At 37.3% G+C, this 26,042-nt stretch overlaps 1 protein-coding gene across 2 annotated transcripts in view; it reads left to right on the forward strand.

The window, feature by feature from the left end:
* The first annotated feature begins 8,172 nt into the window (after positions 1 to 8,172).
* The window catches only part of SEPTIN14 (septin 14), a 59,616-nt gene continuing 41,746 nt past the window's right edge, over positions 8,173 to 26,042 (forward strand). Inside the window, exons 1-5 of one of the 2 annotated variants that reach the window (XM_037814370.1) lie at positions 8,173 to 8,230; positions 11,923 to 12,036; positions 12,420 to 12,615; positions 18,977 to 19,163; positions 22,116 to 22,277. In XM_037814370.1, coding sequence (XP_037670298.1) covers positions 8,173 to 8,230; positions 11,923 to 12,036; positions 12,420 to 12,615; positions 18,977 to 19,163; positions 22,116 to 22,277 — 717 coding nt within the window. Of the gene's footprint in view, positions 8,231 to 11,915; positions 12,037 to 12,419; positions 12,616 to 18,976; positions 19,164 to 22,115; positions 22,278 to 26,042 lie in introns of both variants that reach the window. The other variant, XM_037814369.1, reaches the window with a different exon arrangement.

A 26,042-nucleotide genomic window follows, 5' to 3' on the forward strand; every position in this document is an offset into this window, starting at 1 on the left:
GTTTCTCTGTCTGTAGGGCTCCCTTTAGTATCTCCAGTAGGGCAGGTCTCTTGTTAGCAAATTCTCTCAGCATTTCTTTGTCTGTGAAAAATTTAAGTTCTCCCTCAAATTTGAAGGAGAGCTTTGCTGGATAAAGTATTCTTGGCTGGAAATTCCTCTCACTCAGAATTTTAAATATATCTTGCCACTGCCTTCTTGCCTCCATGGTGGCTGCTGAGTAGTCACTACTTAGTCTTATGCTGTTTCCTTTGTATGTGGTGAATTGCTTTTCTCTTGCTGCTTTCAGAACTTGCTCCTTCTCTTCTATGTTTGACAGTGTGATCAGTATATGTCTCGGAGTGGGTTTTTTTGGATTTATTCTATTTGGAGTTCGCTGAGCATTTATGATTTGTGTATTTATGTTGTTTAGAAGATTTGGGAAGTTTTCCCCAACAATTTCTTTGAATACTCTTCCTAGACCTTTACCCTTTTCTTCCCCTTCTGGGACACCAATGAGTCTTATATTCGGACGTTTCATATTATCTATCATATCCCTGAGGTCCATTTCGAGTTTTTCAATTTTTTTCCCCATTCTTTCTTTTATGCTTTCATTTTCCATTCTGTCATCTTCCAGGTCACTGATTCGTTGTTCAACTTCCTCTAGTCTTGTACTATGAGTGTCCAGAATCTTTTTAATTTGGTCAACAGTTTCTTTAATTTCCATAAGATCATCCATTTTTTTATTTAGTCTTGCAATGTCTTCTTTGTGCTCTTCTAGGGTCTTCTTGATTTCCTTCATATCCCGTACTATGGTCTCATTGTTCATCTTTAGTTCTTTGAGTAGCTGCTCTAGGTGGTGTGTCTCTTCTGGTCTTTTGATTTGGGTGCTTGGGCTTGGGTTATCCATATCGTCTGGTTTTTTCATATGCTTTATAATTTTCTGTTGTTTTTGGCCTCGTGGCATTTGCTGAACTTGATAGGGGTCTTTTAGGGTTTGTAGACCAGTTGAAGTCCTTATCTCTAATTTATCAGATCTACAGCTTCGTGGAGTACACTTTCTCTAACTAACCAGCAGGTGGCGTCCACGAGCCACCTGTTCTCCACAAGCCAGATCTCCCCTGCTTAGCCTTTTTGGTGAGTGGGGGAGTGAGTCTTTGGGGCCCAATTGGTGTACCAAGCTTGCGTGTGTAGTTGGTGTTGCCTGCCCTGTATGTGGGGCGTGTTTCTGGGCAGTCGGGGAGGGGGGGTGGCCCTAACAATCAAATCTCCCTGATGATCCTAGAGTTTTAAAGCTGCTGCAATAGTCTAATCCTTCAGTTCAGTCCTGCCACAGTTTGTCTCTGCCACTGACCCACAAGTCTTTGTTATTGGCGTATGGCTCCTGAGACTTGCAAGTGGGCCCCTCTTCCAGGCTGTGCACCCCGGGTCCTCTGTTGAGGGATGACTGTGCTATGTCACAGGTGAGTGCCGTCCCCCCAGGGCAGTTCTGGGCTGCTGGGCTGTGTTGGGAGGCTCCCAGTCTGCTCAAATGATGGCTGAATGGGGCTCTGTTAATTCACACTGCTCCCCCTTCCCAGCTCTGGGACATTCAGCTGAGGTTGCAGGGAAGGCTAATGTCCACGCCCAGTTTTGTGGTGTGTGCCTGTTATTTGAAGCACTTCCGTCACACTGGGTTGTCTGGGGCAGCTCTGGGCTATGGGGCTGGCGATGGGCAGGAGTGTTTCCTGTCCACCAGGATGGTGGCTGTGAGCGGACACCCCCCTTTTCTTGGGAAGTTGTGTTGTTTAGTGAATTTTCTCAGCCACTGGATTATTGCCTTTTGTCTCAGAGCTCTCTTAGTTCTGCTCTTGACTTGACGTGCCCAAATTTCAATTCTTTGAAGCTTTCTGTATTGAGCTTCTTAGAGTAATTGTTTTAGAAAAAGCAAAAAGGATTTAAAAAAAAAAAAAAAAAAACGGCCCTCCTCAGAGATCTAATGGGTTATTGAAATGCTAATAGACAAAGCAACCAGGGCCATTAAGGAAAGGTGCACAGGGCAGAGAGATCAGCCTTGCTTCGGGATTTGCATATGCGCCTCAAGGCCTGATCTCCGCCCTTCCCCTTTCTGTGTTCACCAGAACTCCAAAAATCCTCTGCTTTTATTTTGGAGTTTTTCGTGTTGTTTTTTTTCTATGCCTGTGTCCTCTCTGCTGGGCTGGGTGCTCTCAGAGTCTCTGGTGTCTGGTCTCAGTCTATCTATGGTTGGAGTTTGAATCAGTAGAATGAGTTTCCGATAAGACCAGCCACTGCAATTCTCCCTTCTCCTTCCCGGAGCTGACAGCCCCTCCTCCCCCGGGACTGAGCCTGGCAGGGAGGGGCGCGGGTCCCCTGGCCGCAAAAACTTACAGATTTCGCTGATCTCAGCAGTTCCACGTTTTCATGAGTGTTGTATGAAGTATGCCCAAAGACAGATTGCTCTGTGGTGTCCAGTCCACGCAGTTCCTGGCTTTTTACCTACTTTCCTGGAGGAGTAACGAAAACATACAGCTCACCAGTCTGCCATCTTGCCCCGCCTCTTAGTAATATAGTTTTATAAACAATAACTTTATTTACAAAACAAAGAAAATATATTGAGAAAAGTGAAGTAACTATTATTCTTTTAAAAATGTAATAAATATTTGTCCTAATAAAAGACAGCTATATTCCCATATCTGCATCTACATTCAAGCTTTTGAAATGCGTTGTTTGGGTTGATATTTCTGAAGAAGATTGGCTTCATACAGATACGTGTAGGAACACTTTGAATAGTCTTCTTGGGTAGCTGTGAATAGTCTTTGAGACTCCACCAGAACCCAACGAGATTAGTTACAATGTGGAATCTGAAACCGTATTTAGAAACTTGTTGTGCTGCTATCACATTAAACTCTGTTGGTCTATTTTGTTCTTCAAATGGATCTCGATCCCATTTTTTACTTGCGTTGGCCATTTGGAAAATACCAGTTGACTGAGTTATTTAATCCAGTGGTTTTTAGCTGGGGGCAATTTTGCACACACACACACCCACCCACACACTCACAGAAACACCAGGGAGTCTTTGGGAATGTCTGGAGACATTTTTGGTTGCCACACTGGAGAGGGAGAATAATACTGACATCCAGAGAGTAGAGGCCAGGGATGCTGCTACAAATCCTACAATGCACTGGGCAGCCCCCCACAGCAAGGAAATATCCAGTCCATACTGTCAGTAGTCCCAAGATTGGGAAATCCTAATCTATTTAATGTTGACGCATTTTATTTATATTTAAATTTGTCAATGTCACCATCAGTCTTCTCAGAAAAGTTTTAAGTATTGAGACACTGGCAAGCTCATGTTGGTGGACGGATACAAGTTCTTCAAATACTCCAAGTATAGCTTTAAGAATTGTTTACAACATACACTGTCAGTTATTTTCCTTGATGATGGCAAAGCCCACTTGATTCATTTTCAAGAAACTGTCTTCCAAATACCCAAGACTTTGGAGACAGTTTGTTTGCCAGTTGTTCTTTCAATTAAAAATGATGTTTCATCAAAATAAGGAGCTACTGTTTCGCACACTTCAAACAACCACATAACTTCTTTTTCTCATGACAACCATCACAGTTGGTAATACAGTGTCACTTAATTTAAGGTGACCACTTTAAACAAAAATGTTGCTGTGAATGTGTGATGGTGAAGAATACAAGACAAAGTTTGGTGCCACTTCCTTGATTGAGGGAACAGCATTTTTATTCATCATTGCTCTTGAACCGTCAATGCAAATGTCAACACAATGGAAAAGGCGAATAACACCTTAGTATTACTAGAAAAATCATTTTGATCTCATGGACCCCCTGAAAGAGTCTCATGGATTTCCAGGGGCTGAGGGACCACACTTTGAGAACTTCTGCTCTAGACCTAGGTGAGAGAAGCAAACCCCTAGTTGTTTAAGGCACCATTAATCAGAGTCTTTCTTACAAGATAACTTGTATCTTTAGTTTTCAAATCATCTTTATATGCTGATGCATTCATATTACTTTTTCCAGTGTATTTGTGTTGCTGAAACTTACTTTTCTTACTGTGGGTGGTTTTATCATCATGAAGACATTTTCCTATATTGACAGGAGTTAATTTAAATTCTCATCAACAACAGCACTTCTGAAGGGACAATAGTGTTCCCGGGACCTGATGCCTATTAGAGCCTTGTTGCACATTGCCATTATCAGCCTTAAGTATGACAGAAATCACTCTTCTGGGCAAAGCAGTAGAATGAGTAAATTAAGAGGGAAAGAAGATTCCGGTTTTATCCTCATCAGGTTGCCTGTGCATCCTCCCAACGCTTTAGGGTCTATGACCCAGAGTTTGGAGAAATTCCCCACAGGTAGGTGCTATAAAGTACTCTCCCATGACCCCAGAGAAGCTCAAGACGTCCTTAAGTCTTGGGTTGCTGAAAAACATGTCATCATTGACTCATCAAATGTGCTGAGCAATACCTCATTAAAGAAACCTCAGGAGTGGACAAGAGAGAAAAAGAAAAGAGAGAAAGAGAAAGAGATTGATTGCTGGACTTTTCTGAACAGCTCTGGGCTCCTATCTCTTTGCTTCTGGTGAGGAATTCAGAAGTTGGAAAGAAATGATAGTCATGTGCTTTCTCAGTTTTTCTAATGCTCATCTCTAGAAAATGTGGCCTAATCAGGGCTCTGGAACTGGGGCATGACCTACTCACAGTAGGGTGCTGTGGCTGCCGGCCTGTGCTAAGGAAATTTAAGCACCCCTGTCTTAGTTTGTCAGGGCTGCTATAACCAAGACCACAGACTGGTTGGTTTAAATGACAGGAATTTGTTTTTGGAGGCTAAAAATCAAGTCCAAAATCAAGATGTTGATGGGATCATTCCTTCTCCAAAGTCTGCAGTGCTCAGGCGGCAGCTTGCCAGCCACCCATAACTTAATCTCTTTATCTGTCACATGGCCATCTGTCCCCTAGTCAGTTGTCTGTTTCTCTGTCCAAATTTTCTCTCCTTATCAGAATTCTCATTATATTGGATTAAGGCTCATCCTGATTCAGTTTGGCCTCACTTTAATAACATCATCAGAGATCTTATTTACAAATGGGTTCACATCCACAGGACCGGCGGGTCAGGACTTGAACATGGTTTTGTGGGGGACACGATTCAATCCATAACAGTCCCCTAGGGGCCTGCAATATTGGTTTTTGGCAGTGGCCTGGAATATTCTGTCTTTCTTCCAAGCCTCGCTAAGCATCAGTCCTAAACCATTAATAAAAATGTGTCAAAGGGGGCCCTTTAGGGTACCACAGGAATTTTCCCCTTCAGATGTACTTTAATCCATTTATTATCCAAGCCACACATTCTCATCTCATCCATTTGGATACCATGAGAGTGTTTCTCAGATGCATTTCTGGTGTCTACAGATGACCCATTCTCTTTAGCCACTCATTTAAGAAATTTACCAAGAAAAAAACTCAGGTTGGTTAATCACTGACACACTGTTAAGAACCATACTATAATAATTAAGGGGGGATAGAAAAAGGAAATGATAACTCAGAGTAATTTCTGCTTGTAAATAGATGTGGATGCTCTTGGAATACACCTTCCTGCCCCAGCTCAGGTCAGCTCATTTCAGGGATTTTTCCTGCCTAGTTCTGCCTCAGGGTGGCCATTCCTTCCTGGGAGCCACGTTGGGCCCACATGTGTAGACTACTTGATCAACAACCAAGAAAGAAAGGGATTTCCTTTTCCTTCTAAACAAAAGTTTTCGTTTCCTAGGCTGCCCAAGCAAATGCCATGAATTGGGTTGGGTTAAAGAATGGTTGTTTATTTGCTCACAGTTTTGAGGCTAAATATAGTCTAAATTGGGGCATCATCAAGGTGATGCTTTCTCCCTAAAGAGTGTGAAGAAGTTCTGGGGCTGGCTGCTGGCAATCCTTGGTCCTCAGCTTTTCTGTCACGTCAGGGCATATGGCAGTGTCTCCTGGTCTGTCCCTTCTCTTCCAGATTTCATTGATGTTCAGCTTCTGGCTGCTCCCTCTGTGGCTTTCTTTCTGTCTGAATTTCATTCCACTTGCAAACGACTCCAATAATACTAGGACCCATCCTGATTGAGGTGAGACACACCTTAACTGAAGTAACCTCATCAAAACGTCCTACTTACAATGGGTTCACACCCACAGGAATACATTAAATTTATGAACATGTTTTTCTGGGGCACAGATAGCTTCAAACCACAGCTAGTGGTTTATCATCTAAGCCTCTATTACTAGGTTCAGAAAATGTCTCCTCCTAGAAGGTTGGATTTACAAATACCTACTCTTTTTGCGGGAAGACCACCCCACTCTTCACAGGGATGTGCCCTTACCTTAGGGCTCCATGAGACAAAGTATTTAAGAGTCTCACCAGCCACAGCGAAGGAAGGTATTTCCTTACCTCCATGATGAATTCTACCAATCGCATTGGATCTGGGTTATCAGAAACAGATCTTGCCTGATTAAAGGAGTTACTCAGCCAAGGTGCTCCTGAGTGTGTTGTGATCCTCTTTGAAGGTGCTTTCAGCCCTTGCCCATTTTTCCTTTTTCTGAGGTAAGGTCACAAAGACGGACTTGTGGGGAGGAGACGCAGCCCACATGAAAAGCAGCCATGGAACTGGCGGTGGCTGGCGGTGGATAGCAGCCTGCTCTGCCTGCAACCTTGACAATGTACGGGATGGGTCCACCTCTCCTGCTGACTCAGCGCCTTAGCCCAGGACACTTGCCTGCAAGGTTTGCCCCCAGGTGATGCCTCTGCTTTATCTTGCCTCTTCACATTAACCTGCTTTGGAGCAGACTTGCCAAAAAGTCAGCAGTTACCCAGAGATAGAGACCCTTGAATTTATAGTAACCTCCTTCCAATTCTAAGAGAGGACAAGTAGGAGAAGTGAAGAAGCAATTCTTTGTCAGTGGTTTAAATGTGGATTGTCATTGATTGGAGTTAAAGACTGAAAATCACTACAACGTCTGCCATTTAATTTCTATTAAATAAATATAGGACCCTAAGATAGCCCAGACTAGGGTATACCATACCAGAGAACATAACCATCTTTATATTAGAAAAGATTATTTACCATTAGGAGAAGCAATGAGGTAAATCTATGTACTAAAGTAGAATAATTTCCAGGATAGACGAAGTAAAGGCATTAGGGTACAGAACCATTCTTTGATTCTGTTTGCTTTTATTGTTGCTATATCCATACAGAATATTTCCTTTTAAAACCTGCCTTGTCTTCTCAGTATCTTTGTGCTGTACTCAAAAGTAGGCTAGCATGGCCTTCTCGGGCAGTTTTGCTTAGAAATCAGCACAACGTGTTCTCTCCTGCCTCTCCTCCCCTGTTCCTAACTGTTGCAAACAGAATGGATATTTATTTGGACCACAACTGGGGGCAGTAGCAAGAACACAAGCTTTGGAGTCAGATCAGACCTGTGTTGGCTGCACAGCTGAAACCTTGGGCAAGTAAGTTACTTAATTTTTCTGAGTCTGAATGTTCTCACCTGGCCTATGGCAATGATAATAGGTATTTCCCAGACCCTGCCTAGAGGATTAGAGGAGGTGGCACACCTGAGTACCCAGCACACAGTGCTAGCTGCGTAATAGGTGCTCCAGCGATGAGAATTATCATTATTTTAGATTAGTATCTAAGGAAATTGTTCAGTTTATATAAACTCTGCTTCCCCAATTCTCCTGTGATGGGTACACTCTAACACCACTGACTCCCTTGATGAGCTACTCTGAAAGTTATATAATTAGGGATGTCTTCCTGGTTCTCTCAGTACTTTTTAAAGCAAAATTTCCTGTTTCTCCTTTTCACACCCAGAGTATCCTTGAAAGAGGAAGAAAGCTCTTTGTTCTTGTGATTTCAAAAGAGAGTTGACTTTTCCTGAGTTTTTTTTTTTGTGTGTGTTAATCGTTAAGTGTTTTACTGTACATTATAAGGTGGATATTATATATTATTTGTTATAATAGAAGGCTGTCTGGTAATCAGAGCCACAATTTTAAGCATAAGTCAATAATGTGGACTAAAAGCCAAAATTTGGGATAATGTCTGTGTTAGTATCTCTTACTGATCTGTGTTATGTTGTAGGAATACAGCCTTTTTATGCAATTTCAAAAAAGATTTTATTTCTTTGTTTTAAGCTCTGTTGGCCTGACATGGCAGAAAAAACAATGTGTATGTCCACACAAACTCCTGATGAGGAAGACACAGTGAGTATATCTTTCAAAAAGAACTCTGTGTTTTATGCTTCAATCAGCTAGTATATTCCAAAATACTGAGTCAGCAAACTGGTAGACCTATACGATAAAAGTTTATTTGCTGTTGTGTTTGAAAATGAATTAACTTTTATACTGATTAGAGTTACAAATCAATGATGGATTAAATAATTCTTCTTTAACAAGAAAGGAAAACAAATTAAAATTCCAGAATCTGTCATTAAAGAATAGTACTATTGTGATGGACAGATTTGTGAATTTCATGGACTTATAATAAACAACTTTTAAATTAAGCTGCTTTAGGAAGTGGTTGTGGCTGCTTGTTGGTTGTTTTACTAAATGGGAAATTAAACCAAGTTCCATTTTTTCACGTACAATTTTTATTTAGAGAAGTTGTAGGTTTATAGAAAAATCATGCAGAAAATTCAGAGTTCCCACATACCATCCCCAATTATTAATACCTTGGATTAGTATGGTAGCTTTGTTATAATTGATGATAGAATATTATATATATATTTGTACTATTTACAATGGTCTGTGGTTTACATTGGGTTAATTGTTTGCATTGTACAGTCCTATGGTTTTTTAAAATACTTATTACAGTAACATATATACAACATAACATTTCCCCTTTTAACCACATTCAAATATACAATTCAATGGTTTAATTACATTCACAGTGCTGTGCTACCATCACTACCCTCTACCACCAAAACCTTTCTATCACCCCAAACAGAAATTCTGTACCAATTAAGAATTAACTCCCCATTCTGTATTCTCTCACAGTAACAAGTACTCTAGTTTCTGATTCTATGAATTCTAATTATTTTGTATCAATGAGATCATTCAATATTTGTCCTTTTGTGTCTGGTTTATTTCATTCAACATAATATCTTCAAGATTCATCCATATTGTTGCATGTGTCAGACTGTCATTCTTTTTCATGGCTGAATAATATTCCATTGTGTGTATTATGCCACATTTTGTTCATTGATTGATAGACACTTGGGTTGCTTTCATCCTTTGTGAATAATGCCACTTTGAACATCAGTGTACAAATATGTTTTTGAGTCCCCGCTTTTAATATTTTGGGGTATATACCTAGAAGTGGTATCACCAAGTCATATGGTAATTCTGTATTTAACTCTCTGAGGAATTACCAAACTTTCTTCCACAGTGGCTGCAGCATTTTATATTCACAAAGGATGAGTGTTCTTATTTCTCCACTTCTTTTCCAACACTTGTTATGTTCCATTTTTTTAAATAGTACCCATTCTAGTGGGTGTGAAATGGTATGTCATTTGTGGTTTTGATTTGCATTTCCCTAATGGCTATGATGTTGAACATCTTTTTATGTGCTATTTGGCCATTTTTATATCTTCTTTGGAGAAATACTTAAGTCTTTTGCTCTTGTTTTAATTGGGTTCTTTGACTTTTGTGGATGGTTTGTAGGATTTCTTTTATAGTCTGGATATTAAACCCTTATTGGATATGTGGCTCCCAAATATTTTCTCCCATTCTGTAGGTTGTCTTTTTACTTTTATGAGGAAGTCCTTTGATACACAGAAGTTTTCAATTTTGATGAAGTCCCATTTATGTATTTTTTCTTTTTTTGCTCATGTTTTCAGAATAAAGTCTAAGAAACCATTGCCTCATGCAGGGTCCTGAAGATACTTCCCTGTGTTTTCTTCTAGGAGTTTTATAGTTTTCATTCTTATGTTTAGGTTCTTTGATACATTTTGACTTGATTTTTCCAAGTTCCTTTTAAGAGGAGCCTCCCTACTATGGAAAACTTATTGTAATTTATATTAAAATTTTCATTATGAAAGAGTAGTCCATCAGAGTACGTGAAAACTGTGTTTAAAGATTTTTATGGCAGAAAAGTTCAAGTATATATGTGGGTATTCAACTATGTTGAATAGTTTTCTTTGTTTATAGGGGCTGTCTTCTTGTCGCTTCCTTTTCTTCCTAAGGGCACTACAGTTTTGCTGTATCTTAGTTTGACCCACCAAATTACAATGGTTTTCTCTTCTCCCTCTCACTGTTGTGCCTCTGGAGTGAATCATTTATTCCACTTCTTTTTTTTCCATTACCCACACTGTTGAAATCACACTCAATTTGCCTTTTATCTTCCTTGCTTTTCTGAAACTACTGTCAAAGTCATGTTTCGGTGATCAAACCAGTGGCCTATGCTTATTCTGTATTATTTTTGGCTCCAATTCTGCATTACATCATGACCACTCCTTTGCTCAAATGATGTTAAAATCATGCAATTTTAGATTTAGAAGAGACCCCCAAAACCAATTAGTCAGACTTTAATTTGCTATATAAATGCTTGTTACAAACCCTTTAATGAGTAATCTTCCAACTTTTTTGGGAACCCTTTCCAAGTGAACTACTATTTCTTTTCTCTTTTAAATAGCAACAGTCACAGTCTCACATCATTAAAAGAAAAATTCAACAATGAATAGTAAGTCCTCTTTGGACGACTTTTCATATCAGCACCTATCGCTCAAACTCATTCTTTTTAACAGCACTATACTATTGCAATGTATGAATGTGCTACCCCTTAAAACCCAGTCCCCTCTATAGAGAATTTCTGGGTTGTTTTTTATTTCATGTTTTGATATTCTGTACAATGCTGCCTTGAACATCCTTCTACTTACCTTTTCATGTGCATGTTACGATGCTGTTCCAGAAATGGAATTTGGATCAGAAAATATGTGTATTTAAAAATTAGATAGTAATAATCAACTTGCCCTATAAAGATAGACCACTTTACACTGCCACCATCAATGTATGAGAATGCCTGTTTTTTTTACCTCTCTTGGAACACAAGGCTTATTAATTTTTGGATATCTTTTATTATGAAAAAATCCTTCTTGAACATTGTGTAAAATTAGCCCTTTGTAACTTGTCATCCTTTTGCCATTCCCTTGAACACCATAAAATAAATGTAATCCCTTTTCCATTTGTTACTCTTCATGAATTTTCAGATAACTGTTTTATTCCTCTAAAATGCTTCTCTTACACTCCAAGTCTTCAGTTTTCTCACATAATCTTCAGTTTCTCACATAATATCTCACTTTCTGTTATTAGCCTGGTTACACTCCCTCTGTTCCTTTCTTCCTCCTCCCACCCCTCCTCTTGGTCTTTCTCTCCCTGTCATTCCCCCTCCCTCCCTCCCTTCCACCTTCCCTTCCTGCCTATTTAAGGAGCAGCCACACTGTATCAGGAACTGTGCAAAACGTAGGATGATGTGCAGGGTCTATTGTACCTCTTGGAGTCGAGCATGAATCACCGTAAATTTCTTTCTCTTTTTCCTAAGGAAAATTATTTTTTTTAGTGTTGTACACTCAAGATTTCTTGTGGTGTTTCCTTAATTCCCTATTTCTTTTTATTTAGAAACATAATAGCTTTAAGTGTGATCAAAGAGAGATTCACTTTATTTATAACAATGATAGCAAAATCTATGTGTTTTATTGGATTTACATTATATGAAATGTGTAAGAAATGTTTTCTTGAGGTCTGGAAAAGAATTCTTTTCTCACAACTTTACTTATTCATTTGCATTTTGTCTGAGCCATGATAATCAAATGCTAACCTCTTTGATAAATAATAATCATTGCCCTTTCAAATGTCTTAATTTCATATTCTAATTAAACTTTTTGTCTGTTCTTTAGCAAAAAGAAGAAAATATACGTTGCTTAAATCTGCTTGGGCATTTTGGTTTTGATTGTTTGCCACATCAGTTGGTGAACAGATCCATTCAACAAGGATTCTCTTTTAATATTCTCTGTGTGGGTAAGTGCCAAACTCCTATCTGAATTATGGCTTTATGTTCCCCAAAGCTCAGGTCAACTTGTCTTAATGAGTATGACACTGATGCTATCAATCTGAGATCCTATCTGCAAGTTTGTATCTATTTAGATCTTTTTAGCTGCTTTATTCAAAATTTATAATCTTTCTTTTAACATTTCAGTGTTATTCAGAATGCTGACAGCTTAATGTATATTTTCCTTCTGTATTATTCTAATGACTGAGGTGTCAGTACTAGTAAGTATAGTTTCAAGAACATCCCAGCTTTTGAAGTATTTTGGACCCTTTAAATCCCTCTGGGAGTTCAGACTGTTATTTCTTCTCAGCCTTTATATGACCCTATGATGATGCATCTATGTTTATTATAGGGGAAACTGGAATTGGAAAATCAACACTGATTGACACATTGTTTAATACTAATTTTAAAGACAACAAATCCTCACATTTCAATTCAAATGTTGGACTTAAAATTCAGACATATGAACTCCTGGAAAGCAACATTCAATTGAAATTGACTGTTGTGAAAACAGTGGGATATGGTGATCAACTAAACAAAGAAGCCAGGTTAGTGTTTCCTCACTTTAATTATAAAAGGTTTTCTTATTTCAAGTAATTTGCCTGCTTTCTCCATGGACTAAATCCTAACATTCTTCAAAGGTGATTAATATTCACTCATATAGCTCCTTCATTATTCTTATTTTTTTTGTAACCATGGTTCCATTTTTCAAATTCTCTTTCCTTCCAAATTTTAATTTTTTTCCACTCAAGCAATTGTGATGGTTAATTTTGTCTGTCAACTTGCCTAGAAAATGGTGCCCAGTTGAAAGGTCAAATATTAATCTAGATGTTGCTATGAAAGTGTTTTGTAGATGTGATTAATATTTACAATCTGTTGACTTTTAATAAAGGAGATAAACCCTTGAAACTGTGAATGGGCCTCATAAAATCAGTCCAAAGCCTGAAGAGCAAAAATTTCTTCCTCAGGAATGCAAAATAAATGCCTGCTGAGATTCCAGCCTGTTGACCTCCCCTACAGGTTTTGGCCTTGCTGATCCCACAACCACATAAGCCTGTTTCCTGAAATTGGCATATTTGTCTCCAGTTGTCTGATTTCCTTCAAGATTTAGAATTAACCAATTACAGCAAAAGTTTGTCCATGTAGTTTCTATTTGTTTTAGCTAATTTTACCCTTATTCCTCTTCTGGTATTATGAAGACTTTCTTTATAGCTCCTGAATTAGATTTAAACTATCTATGAAGAGGGATATGAATTGTGTGTAGCAGTACCTTTAGATTCTGGCTCCTTTTTGAAATGAATGCATATTCATTAATATATGGAATTGACCTAGTTACCTAAAGTTAGCTTTAGAAAGAAAATACTTTTTCTTATATTGAGTTGTTTTATATGAATTATGTTAGTGGTGTGCTGGAGCCAGCTCTACCAGCTCAGGAGAACCAATTGTGCTCCTCCCAAGACTGCCATTCAGTGATAACATGTGAGTAGTTTGAAATCAGCCAAGATGGGAACATTCATACCACAGAAATCAGCAAATTCTACAAAAAAGTTTTTCTTTCTTTCCAGAGAGCCATTTTTTAAAACATATACAGCATATTACTGATTAAAGACAACCTTAAAAAAAAGAATGAACTCAAATCAATAACTTAATTTTGCATCTTATGGAGCTAGAAATAGAAAAGCAAACTAAACCCAAAGTTAGCATAAGCAGGGAAATTATGAAGATTAAAGTGGAGATAAATAGAATAGAGAATAGAAAAACCATAAAGGAAATCAACAAAACCAAAATTTGTTTCTTTAAAAGGATTGACAGAATTAATATACCATTAGCAGACTAAGAAAAAAGAAAAGGTGCAAATATCTAAAATCAGAAAATAAAGTGGGACATTACTAACATTTTTACAGAAATGTAAAGGATTATAAGAGAATTCTATGAATAATTATCATATGTCAAAAAACTGGATAACATAATGAAATGGATGAATTTCTAGAAATAAATTATCCAAACTGATTAAAAAAGAACTAGCAAATCTTAACAGTTCCATAACAAGTGAAGATGTTAAATTAGTAATTTAAAAATCCTCCCAATAAAGAAAAGTGCAGGATCAGATGGCACCACTGATGAATTATAACAAGCATTTAAAGAAGAATTAATACCAATCCTTCTCAAACTCTTCCAAAAAATATAAGAGGAAGGAACACTTTTTAATTCATTATCTGAGGCCAGCATTACCCTGTTATCAAAGCCAGACAACACATTGGAAGAAAAGAAACTTACAGTTCAATATCCCTTATGAATATGATGTAAAATTCCTGAACATAATGCTAGCTGACTGAATCCAACATCAAATTAAAAGGTTTTATACACCAAACCAAATGAGATTTATTCCAGGAATGCATGAATGATTAAACATAAGAAACTCAATCATTGTGATACACCACCGTAAGAGAAAGGAGGGGAAAAAAAGGACAGGTCATCCCATTTGATGCATAAATCATTTGACCTAAACCAACACATTTTCAAAGTAAAAAAAAAAAAAAAATCTCAGAAAATGGGGAATACAAGGAAACTTCCACAAATTGATAAAGGGCATTTATGAAAAATCTGCAGTTAACATCATATGCAGTGGTGAAAACTGAAAGCCTTCCCTCTAAGGTCAGAACAAGAGAAGGGAGTCTTTTCACCACTGCTATTCAACATTGCAGTGGTAGTTCTCAACCAAGCAATTAGATAAGAAAAGTAAAGGCACTGAATTGGAAACAAAGAAGTAAAAATATCTCTCTTCACAGATGACATGATCTTATACATAGACAATCCCAAAAATCCACAAAAAAAAGCTGCTAGGGATAATAAACAAACAAATCAAAGTTGCAGGATAGAAGATCACAATCAGAAATCAGCTATGTATCTATATACCAGCAATGAATAATCTAAAAAGGAAATTGGATGCTGTTATAAATTTTAAAATAAGAATATTTTTTCAAAAGAATAAAATACCTAAGAATGAATTTAATCAAGGAAGTGAAAGATTTGTAAACTGAAAACTACAAAACATTGCTGGAAGAAATTAAAGAAGACCTAAATACATGGAAAGATATACCATGTTCATGGACTGGAAGACTTAATATTGTTAACATGTCAATATTATACAGAGCTATCTACAGATTCAACGAAATTAAAACAAAAATTCCAGCAGCTTATATTTTTTTGCAGAAATGGAAATACTGATCCTCAAATTTATATGGAATGTCAAGGGACCCCAAGTAGCCAAAATAGTCTTGAAAAAGAAGACCAAAGTTTAGAAAATTCATACTTCTTGATTTGGAAACTCACCATAAAGCAATAGTAATCAAGTCAGTATGGTACTGGCATAAGAATAGACATAAAGATCAATGGAATAGAATTGACAGTCCAGAAATAAACTCATGCATCTATGGCCAACTGATTTTTGACAAGGGTGCCAAGTCCATTCAATAGGAAGAGAATAGTCTCTTCAACAAATGGTGTGTGAGAACCGATGGCCAAATGTAAAAGAATAAATTGGACCCCTCCTTCATACCAGATATGAAAGTCATTTCAGAATTGATCAGTGATCCTAATATAAGATCTAAAAGCTTTAAACTCTTAGAAGATCACATAGGGGAAAATCTTTGTGGTCTTGGATATGGCAATGGATTCTTACATATGGTAGCATAAACATGAGCAACAAAAGAAAAATTAGGTAAATTAGACTTTATCATAATTTTGAAAAACCATTGATCTATTTTTCATCCCTATGCACAGTGTTATATAAATAGAATCTTATACTTTGTAGACTTTTGGATCTAGTTTTCATATAGCAAAATGCATTTAAAATTCATCCATGTTGCTGTGTGACTCAATGGTTCAGTTACTGTTGCCTTGTGTACCATTGTATGGATGGACCAAAACTTTTTTATTTATTCACCTTGATAATATGCTTGGGTTTTCCAGGTTTCTGGAAATTATGAATAAAGCTGTTAGAAAAAATGGTGGCAAGTTTTTTGTGAAACATTGGTTCTACATTTAGGTCTACTTTTTTTGAGTTATTCTTTTTTCCTCTCCTCTAATTAAGCCTCATTTAGGCTGTCACAGTCTCCCAGGGCCCAGGGGTGGTGGTGGGGGTGGAATAGTCTATTCAGTTGTCCTGCCCCTTACTTCCAGCTGTAGTTGTGGGTCCAAAGCTGTTTTTGCCCATCACCCAGGAGTTCAACTGTTATTTTTTTCTTGTTCTCTTCCCTTGGCTGCAATGATTTTTCACCAGTGCCCTAATGGAGAGACTGTCTATTGTCCTTTTCCCTACTAATTAAGGCTTTCATTCCATAAAGGATATAGGAGAAAATGGTTCAGGCAGAGTTTCATGTCCCTTGGCTATTGTTCCTTTCTTCAGGTTTGCACAACAGATGCTTCCTTATGACTCTCTCTGATCTTTCCTGTAAGCTCCCAGTTGGGTTTATGGAGAGAGAGCCTGTAAGATGGAGAGGAACACACCTGTCCAATTTTTGTAGTCCTTAGGGGGCTTCCACTGTCTGACCAGCCCACCCTCGGTCTTTACCAATACATAAAATATCCTAGCTGAATTCTTCTTGCAAGTTTCTGGTGGCCCTTAGCCCAGGTGAGTGAGCACATGCATCTCCTGTCTCCCTGTAGGCAACTGTTTCTTTCTAGGCTCTGAGTCAGTCAGTTTCTCTCTGACCAAAGTTTTCCAATGGATTTGAGAAAAATCATAAGACTGGAATTAGTCTGCTTTGTTGTTGTTGTAAGAGTGGAAGCAAAGCTCTTTTTGGCTCTCTGTATCCCAGAAAGAAAACTGGACTCTCTTCCCATCATTTTCTGAGCCCTTCCTTATGTTTTGGTGCCATAAGAGACTTCAGTCTCATCTTCTATTTTCTCCTGGCCACCCTTGGAATCCACCACTTCTCCGAAGAGCCCTGGTTCCTTTTATTCAAAAGGGTATTTAGAAAGCAAGATTTGGGCACCCAATGCCCTTTTTCTTGTGGCTTGTCAATGCTTCTGGGCCAACTCAACAGACAGAGGTTGGAAATAATGCATATATAGTAACCCAAATGTATATATCCATATATATTTATTTCTAAATCTGTCTGTATTTATATCTGAAAACATGATTATTTTTAAAAACTTCTCATTTCAATCTAATGCTCATAAGGTCCATTGTAGACCTCTGCATTTCCTTGATAGTAATTTCTTTCTCCAACAGTGAGAAATCTGGCTTTCCATGTTTACAATATATTTGCCTAATCATTTAATCCTATTGTACACACTTGAAGCAGTTTTAGAATTGCTAGCCCAGTATATTTGTACAGATATTTTCCTCTTATCATTACAGCATTCAGGTAAAATATTATTTTCCATCACTACTTTAGTAAGTTCTTTTCCTTCTCCACCCCTTTCACTGTGGTTATTCATTTTAATAGCATCAGGTTCATTGTTTTAGTGTTTTTATTCCATTTTGGATTTCTCCCACAGTCTGGTTGATATTTTTAAAGATGATACAGATTTTCTTCCATTTTATTTTCTTTGAAGATATAAAATTCCAGATCTTTCCCCTTTTTTATTTGTCACCAGAACATTTCAGCAGAGGTTGACACCAAACTAACTGGCACCTGTTCTCACCTCGCCCAGAGAGGAGGCAATGATTTCTCTCAGCCCTCTGCAGTCCTGATGGCCAGATCCTCTGTTCCCCACCTGAACAATTTTGGGGGGAGTACCTTGTTTAGTTTTAAACTGAAGTAGAAGGATTGCTGGTATCTTCTCCATTTCCCAAGTGTTATCTAAATACACTTTACATATAGACCCTGAAAAAGCCTTTCCTTTCTCTGCCTCCTTCAACGGATCTTTTCCTGGTTTGCAAGGATTCTATGAAAAATACTATGCAAAATGTTGGCTTAACAGTAGGAATTTATTGGCTCATGAGTTGAAGGGCTAGAGTCCAAAATCGAGGCCTCAGTAAGGTCATGCTTTCTCCCCAGTTCTGTAGTATTCTGTTGCTGACTTGCCACAATCCGTGGGGCTCCTTGGCTGCATCTCTGCCTCCTGGCACATGGCCATCTCTCTCTCCTGGTGTTGGGGCTTCTGGTTTCCACTAACTGCAGTTTCCCCTGTATGGCCTCCTCTCACTGTCTCCAAATTTCTCTTGCTTATAAAGGACTCCAGTAATATTAATTAAGACCTAACCTGATTCATTCACTTGGTCAATACCTTAACTAAAACTACATCTTCAAAAAGCCCTGTTTATACACGAGTTCACACCCATGGGAATGTGGATTAAGATTCATAACATGCCTTGCATTGGGGTCCATAATTCAGCCTTCCACAGGTCTATTTAATTAAGTTGTTTTAAAATTTTTTATACAGTAAAATTCACTTTTTTGTGGTGTCTATATCTATGGGTTTTGAGAAATGCATAGAATTGAAAACCATCTCTCTCATGATGTAGAAAACTTCTGTTAATCCCCAATTTTTCCCATGCATTGCTCTGTTTATCTACCCCTGTGCCAAATCCAAACTGCCTTAATTATTTTAGATTCATAACAAGACCTGTTACCTGAAAGAGTATGTCTTCCTTAGTGTTCTTCAGTTTGTCTTGGGCATTCTTGGTCCTTTGCACTTTCACATACATGTAAAGATAAAATTGGGTTTCTGACTGGGAGTGCATGCAATTGATAGATTGTTTTGCCATTTCTATCAACAATGTAAAGTACAGGTCTTATTGTTGATTTTGAATTGTTATCTTTGAATGGCATGCTATACACATTATCTTTTATCATTATGACATGTTGTTTAGACAGATATTAACTATAAAATGGTGAAAATACAGACCAGATTTTATTATTCTGTTATGCTATATAAATTAAATAATCATCTTTTCAGCTACCGACCCATAGTTGACTACATAGATGCTCAGTTTGAGGCCTATCTCCAAGAAGAACTGAAGATTAAACGTTCTTTCTTTGAGTACTATGATTCTCGCATCCATGTGTGCCTCTACTTCATTTCACCCACAGGACACTCCCTGAAGTCACTTGATCTATTAACCTTGAAGAGCATTGACAGTAAGGTATGGTTGGTAAATCCATCAATATTTCAACATTTCATATTTATTTTTAAAAATATCTTGAAGGCATTTGCAAACAGATACCTGTTATTTTGTAATTTGGGCATGTATCCTAATTATATTTTTCTGTTAATCTTTAAAGCATTTGTTCTGTTAATCTTTAAAGCAAATTTCAACTGTAGCTTCTTTTTTTGAGAAATTTCATTTAAAAATGATGAGTTTGAATGTGAGATGCAAAATGTTTTATTTTTAAACATTTTTAATATGGAAATTTAATTCATTTTTTTCTTTGAGTGGTAAGGCAGATCACAGTTCATTTGCTCATATTTTTGAAATTGAATTCATTGGTTCTATTATGGAAAAGAAGAAGATTGTATTCTAGTGTTCTGTATATGTATCTGATAAATTATGTTTTCATTTTACTAAGAAAAACTATTTTTTAATTTTGGAATCAAGGATATGTTTGTGTGTATTTTCCCATATTAACTCATTTCAGGGCTTTCTTTTTTTTTTCTTTTCCTTTTTTTTTTTTTTTTTTTGCTGCTTTGTTTCTTTAAGAATGGTTAAAGTCTACTTTTTTATACTAAACTATTCCCATGAATGTTTGGCTGTACGACTGAAGGTGTGAAACAGGAAGTTGTAATAATCCTGGCTGCTAGTCCTATCAGAGAGGATTCAGAATGCAAGGATGTGCAGGCAGTTACTGCTTCCTGTACAGAAAGCAGGATTCCTTCTATCTTAGGTTTGGGACATATATGGATTTTCTTTCAAAAGGCTGCTTAATCCCCAGGGCTTAGCAAAATCTTAATGAAATTTATATGAAAGCTGCTCATTTGATTAAATTTTCTAATCACTTAGGTTTATCATAGTTTGGTTTGATTGTATGAAGTGTCATTCTAGTAAATGTTTGACGATCAGAACATACGACTTTGTAGTAATAGCTATATAGAAGTAATGTATATACTTTATATATAAACTGTATGTATAGATCATTACATAGAGACATAAAGTTTGCTGTTAACATAAACATGTTTTTGAATATTTGCTTTATCATTTATTAGATTTCTGTGACCTTGGGAAAATGCTTTGAGCTGTCTGGGATTAAAAGCATGGGCAATAATAAAAAAGCTGCTTCTTTTCATAACCTGGCCCTACCACTTCTAGCTCTGTGACTTTTGACAAGTTATAAAGCCTCAGTTTCTTCCTCTGTAGTATTTATGCAACTCTCACTATAAGTCTGAAATTATTTCACATAAAAACTTTAAAATTATATCCCTTTTTTTCAATCGGAGGCCAGGATATATATATGAAAGTTACTGTCACATCATCATATTCTTTTCTGCACTCAGTCCTGGTGAAAAAAAAAATGCCCTTCTCAACTTTATTCAGTTCTAAAACTAGTTTCCCTTTATCCAAGTAGTCCTGCCTTTCACTAGGTATTGTTCAAGCTTGAAAGAAACTTTGTAATTCATCTCAGATGTCATCAAGTAGTTGAAAGAATTTACCTTTCTAATTAAAATTAAGACCTGCCTCAATTTCTTGATTGGTAGCACATTCAGAGTCTGGGACGCAGAGTTTAGTTTAAATTTCCTGGGCAGCTGTGATCTTGAAGCCAATTTCTAGAAATAGGAAATCCTTAATTATCACAAGGTCCATTACTCAAAAGAGTGAGCAGGGGTCTGCCTTGAGGAATGTGCCTGCCGTCTTCCCTCCCATTGCTCAGTTCTTGAAATTGTTGCCTTTTGTTCCTCAAATCTGAACACCTGAGCCATTATTGACGTGGTAAGTTTCTATTTCTTATATGATAATGATTTCCCATTACTAGAGGATATAATTTCCCACCTTTCTCCCCCATCCAAACCAGAACACTTAGGTTAAGCTTGAATCTACCTTAGCACATGTATGCTCTTGACTGTGAAAACTCTTAAATCAGAAATTAATAAAAAAAAGTATGAACATCTACATTTACAGTATTGAAGCCATGGGCTTTCCCAGAATTTTTTAATATTCTTTGAGAAACCTAAGTTTCTCAAACAACAGCAATCTATCCAAGACTAATTTCTAGATATTCCTTCTCTATTACAGAACTTGATGTTGTGTGCTTTGATTTTGTAAGATATCTTCTTTTAATAGGAATAAAACATATTTTGGAATTTGCATAGTGTTATTTTCTGCAAAGTTTAATTTTTAAGATGTAAATGTATGGGGATATGAGTGATCAGATTGTTGAACTAGGAAAAAAAGGTATGGATGAAATTCAGCCTCAAACATGTAATATGGAAATAATTCCTTTTTACAAATGAACATACTTGTTGGTAGGGTGCTCTTCACACACACACACACACACACACACACACACACACACACAGACAAGCAAATACATGCAGTCAACCTTTAGAGTATGGTACCAAAAAACAGGCTATATTCTTATTAGAGAGTCTTGGAAAGAAAGCAAATCTATCTGCAAGGATATCTAGGTAGAGAAAGGGCTCCTGAAAATGGGGCATTGATTAAGATGGATTTATTGGAGTAATGTGGTATGCATGAATGACAGGTAGAAGGACAAAATTTCTCTGTTCTAGTTTTGATAATATCTTATTCTTACTTTTTGGCATCCAGTTTAATAAGAAATCCAAGTGATAATGAATTAGATCACTTAACTGACTGCATACATTTTATATACTCCAGGTGTGTTGGAAGTTTAGGAGATTTTGAAAACAAGAGGAAGAAACCTGAGATTTCTAAACCTTCTGATATTCTGATAAAAGATTAATGTTCAAAAGGCACTGATGATTTGGGACAATAATTTTAAAGGAAGGCATTTCTATGAGTGGCAGCCAGTGATTATCTAATTACAAAATTTATTGTCAGAGTTTATAAGGTTTGGTTGTAAGAACTACAGGATCAACGTCAAATCCTCTATGATGAGATTTTGTTTGTCTTCCTTCTTAATAGGTCAACATTATACCACTGATTGCCAAGGCAGATACAGTTTCTAAAAATGATTTGCAGACTTTTAAGAATAAAATAATGAATGAATTGATCAGCAATGGCATCCAAATATACCAGTTCCCAACTGATGATGAAACTACTGCTCAGGTGAACTCCTCAATGAATGTGAGCTTCAAACATTAAATGAGATTCAAACATGAATATCAATTCTGTTTTACATGTGGAAATGAAAATACAATTTATAAGTAACAATGTTAGCAATATACTGTCACTATTGTCTGACCAAAAGCTATAAGCATAGTTATTTTTTTTTCAAAGTCTAGGGTGGGAAAATTTTTATTTCCTTGATTTTGAAAAACGTTTGCTGGGAAGTCTTTTAACAGCTTTTTTGAGATATAGTTCATATGTCATATGACTAATCCATTTGAAATGTAGAATTCAATGATTTGTAGCGTATTCACATATATACGCCACCATCGCCACAATTAATTTTAGAACATTTTCATCATCTTAAAAAGAAACCCCATACCTTTTAGCCATTTGCTCCTCTAGCCCTCTGCCCTCCCATCAGCCCTTAGAAACCACTAATCTAATTCCTATTTCTACAGATTTCCCTGTTCCAGACATTTCAGATGAATGGAATTTATACTTTGTAGTGTTTTCTGACTGGCTTCTTTCACTTACATTTTTCCAAGGTTCATCCATATTGTCTCATGTATTGGTATTTCATTCTTTTTTGGTTGAATAATATTCCATTGTATGGATATACCAAATTTTGCTTAGCTGTTCATCAGTTGATGAGCATTTGGGTTGTTTCTGCCTTTTAGCTGTTATGAGTAATGTTACTGTAAACATTTTGTGATGGCATATGTTTTCATTTCTCTTGGATATATGTCTAGGCAAGGAATATCTGGGTCATATGGTAGGTGACTCTATGTTTCACTGTTTGAAAAACTGAGAAACTTTTCCAAAGCAGCTGTATCATTTTTATTCACACCAGCCATGTATGAGGGTTCCAATTTCTCCACATTCTTCTCAACACTTGTTATTATCTGACATTTTGATTCTAGCCATCCTAGTGATAGCTCATTGTTGTTTAGGCTTGCATTTCCCTGTTGAATAATGATCTTGAGTGTCTTTTCATGAGTTTATTGGCTGTTTTTACATATTCTTTGAAGAAATGTCTATTCAGATCCTTTGCCTATTTCTTTTTTAATGCAATTTTTTAATACAATTGTGATATATTCACATAACATACAATCATTCAAAGTGTACAATCACTTGTTCACAGTATCATCATATACTTGTGCATTCAGCACCAAAATCAATCTTTGAACATTTTCATTACTCCAAAAAATAAAATAAAAATTAAAATAAAAAGAACATTGAAAGCATGCCATTCCCCTCCTCTCCCCCATTGTTCATTTTCTTTTTTTAATGCAGTTGTATTGAGATATATTCACACACCCTAGAGTCATCCACAGTGTACAATCAGTTATTCACAGCACCATCATACATTTGTGTGTTCATCACCAGAATCAATTTTTGAACCTTTTCCTTACTCCAAAATAAAAACAAAAACAAAAAAGAACACCTAAATCTTTCCATTCCATTCACCCCACTCTATTCTTCACCAAATTTTTGTCCCCATTTTTCCACTCATCTGTCCATACATTGGATAAAGGGAGTGTGAGCCACAAGGTTTTCACAATCACAGTCACACTGTGCAAGCTACATAGTTATACAGTCATCTTCAAGAATCAAGATCACTGGGTTGCAGTTCAATAGCTTCAAGTATTTCCCTCTAGCCATTCTGACACACTAAAAACTAAAAATGATATCTATATAGCACATAAGAATACCCTTCAGAGTGACCTCTCAACTCCATTTGAAATCTCTCAGCAACTGGAATCTTATTTTGTTTCATTTCTCTTCCCCCTTTTGGTCAAGAAGGTCCTCTCAATCCCAAAATTCTGGGTCTAGGCTCATTCCCAGGAGTCACTTCCTGTGTTGCCAGGAGGATTTTCACCTGTGGCTGCCATGTCCCATATAAGGGGGAGGGTAATGAGTTCACCTGCTGAGCGGGCTTAGAGAGAGAGGGGGCACACCTGAGCAACAAAGAGGCTCTCTGGGGGGGACTCCTAGGCTCAATTATAAGTAGGTTTAGCCTCTCCCTTACAGCAACTATCCTCACAAGGGAAAGCACCCAGATTGAGGGCTCAGCCCACTAAATTGACAGTCCTCAATGTTTGCAGGAAAATCAGCAATAACCCGGATGGGGAAGTCCAACATTTCTGCATTTTTCCAGAGTTCCTTGGGGGGCCCTGCAAATACACTTTTACTCTCTGCCCATATCACTGTCAGGTGTATCAGTGATAAGCCCCAGCAATCTCACCAAATTCCACTTCCCATTAACAGCTCCATGCACCTATGGTGTTCAAACAAACTGATCATACAAGTTAAATTATCTAGTGTGCTACAGAAAATATAGATCCCACACCAAATAAACATGTCCTCCTTTGGTTTCACACAAAAGTTGTAGTTTTAAAACTCAGTCAGTATCATCCTTTACCCTTGGGCCTGATTTGCCTTAGTCCTAACCAGATCCTCTTTGTTCATATCTCTAATTGAAGTCTGGACTCTTTTTCAGCTTTTTCAACACTTGCCATATGGGGTAATACTGACATTCATAGCTGCCAAGCTCTAGCTCTGAGTCGCGGGTGACACATACAAAGTTCCAGAGACTGACCAGGTTATACACAAGGAGCTTAGCATCTCAGGATTTAGAGAAAACCATTACAACTCAGGAATAGATACGACTGCTGTAAGAGCTTGCAATCTAGGGACCATTACTGTAAGTATTCCCCTGAGAAGCTGTGCCCTAAGATTCAGTTCTCAGAGCTTACACATTATAGTTAGTCCATATTAGTGAGGCATTATAATATTTGTCCCCTCGTTTCTGGTGTGCTTCACTCAAAATGGTGTCCTCAAGATCCATTCACCTAGTTGCACGTCTCACAGCTTCATTCCTTCTTTAGCCGCTCAGTATTCTATTGTATGCACACACCACAGTTCACCATTCTGTTCATCAGTCAGTGTACCCTTAGGCCACCTCTGTCCATTGTAAATTATGGATACTGCTGCATTCATGTCCTTGCTCTCAGATCTTGCAAGTATATCCTCCATAATAAGGTTGCAGAACCTTGTGACACCCACATACCCAGCTTCTTGTGGAACCACCACACTGTCCTCCCGATAGGCTACACCATTCTACTTCCCCACCAACAGTGAATAGATACAGTTCTCTCTTCAGCACTTGTGTCCCACTGTTTATTTTTTTCCCTACAATGTTATAGGGATATATTCAAATACCATAGAGTCATCCACAGTGTACAATGAATTGTTTACAGTAGCATCATACAGTTGTGCATTCACCACAATTAGCACTTACACATATTCATTACTCATAAAAAGAACTGAAACAAAAGAATAATAAAAAGGATAAAAATAAAAGTAAAAATAAAATAAAATACAGCAATAAGATCAGTTAACAACACTGCTAACCAAGAATCCTGTACCCCTCCCTCACACCCGCCTCAAAGACATTTAGCTTTGGTATATTACCTTTGTTACATTTAATGGGAGCATATTACAATGTTACTGTTAACCTCAGACTCCAGTTGCATTGATTTTATTTTTTCCCGAATACCATCCCTTTTTCAACACCTTGCAATGTTAACACTCATTTGTTCTCCCACATGTAAAAATATTTTTGCATTTGTATATTTAGTCTCCATCACTGACCACTCTAGGTTTCACTGTTACACAGTCCCAGTCTTTATCATCTGTCCTTTCTTCTAGTATATACATGCCCCCAGCCCTCCTCTTTCAACTTTACTCACAGACATCTTTGGTCAGTGTACCTATAAT

The sequence above is a fragment of the Choloepus didactylus genome, chromosome 21 (genome assembly GCF_015220235.1).
Source record: "Choloepus didactylus isolate mChoDid1 chromosome 21, mChoDid1.pri, whole genome shotgun sequence".
Lineage (NCBI taxonomy): Eukaryota > Metazoa > Chordata > Mammalia > Pilosa > Megalonychidae > Choloepus > Choloepus didactylus.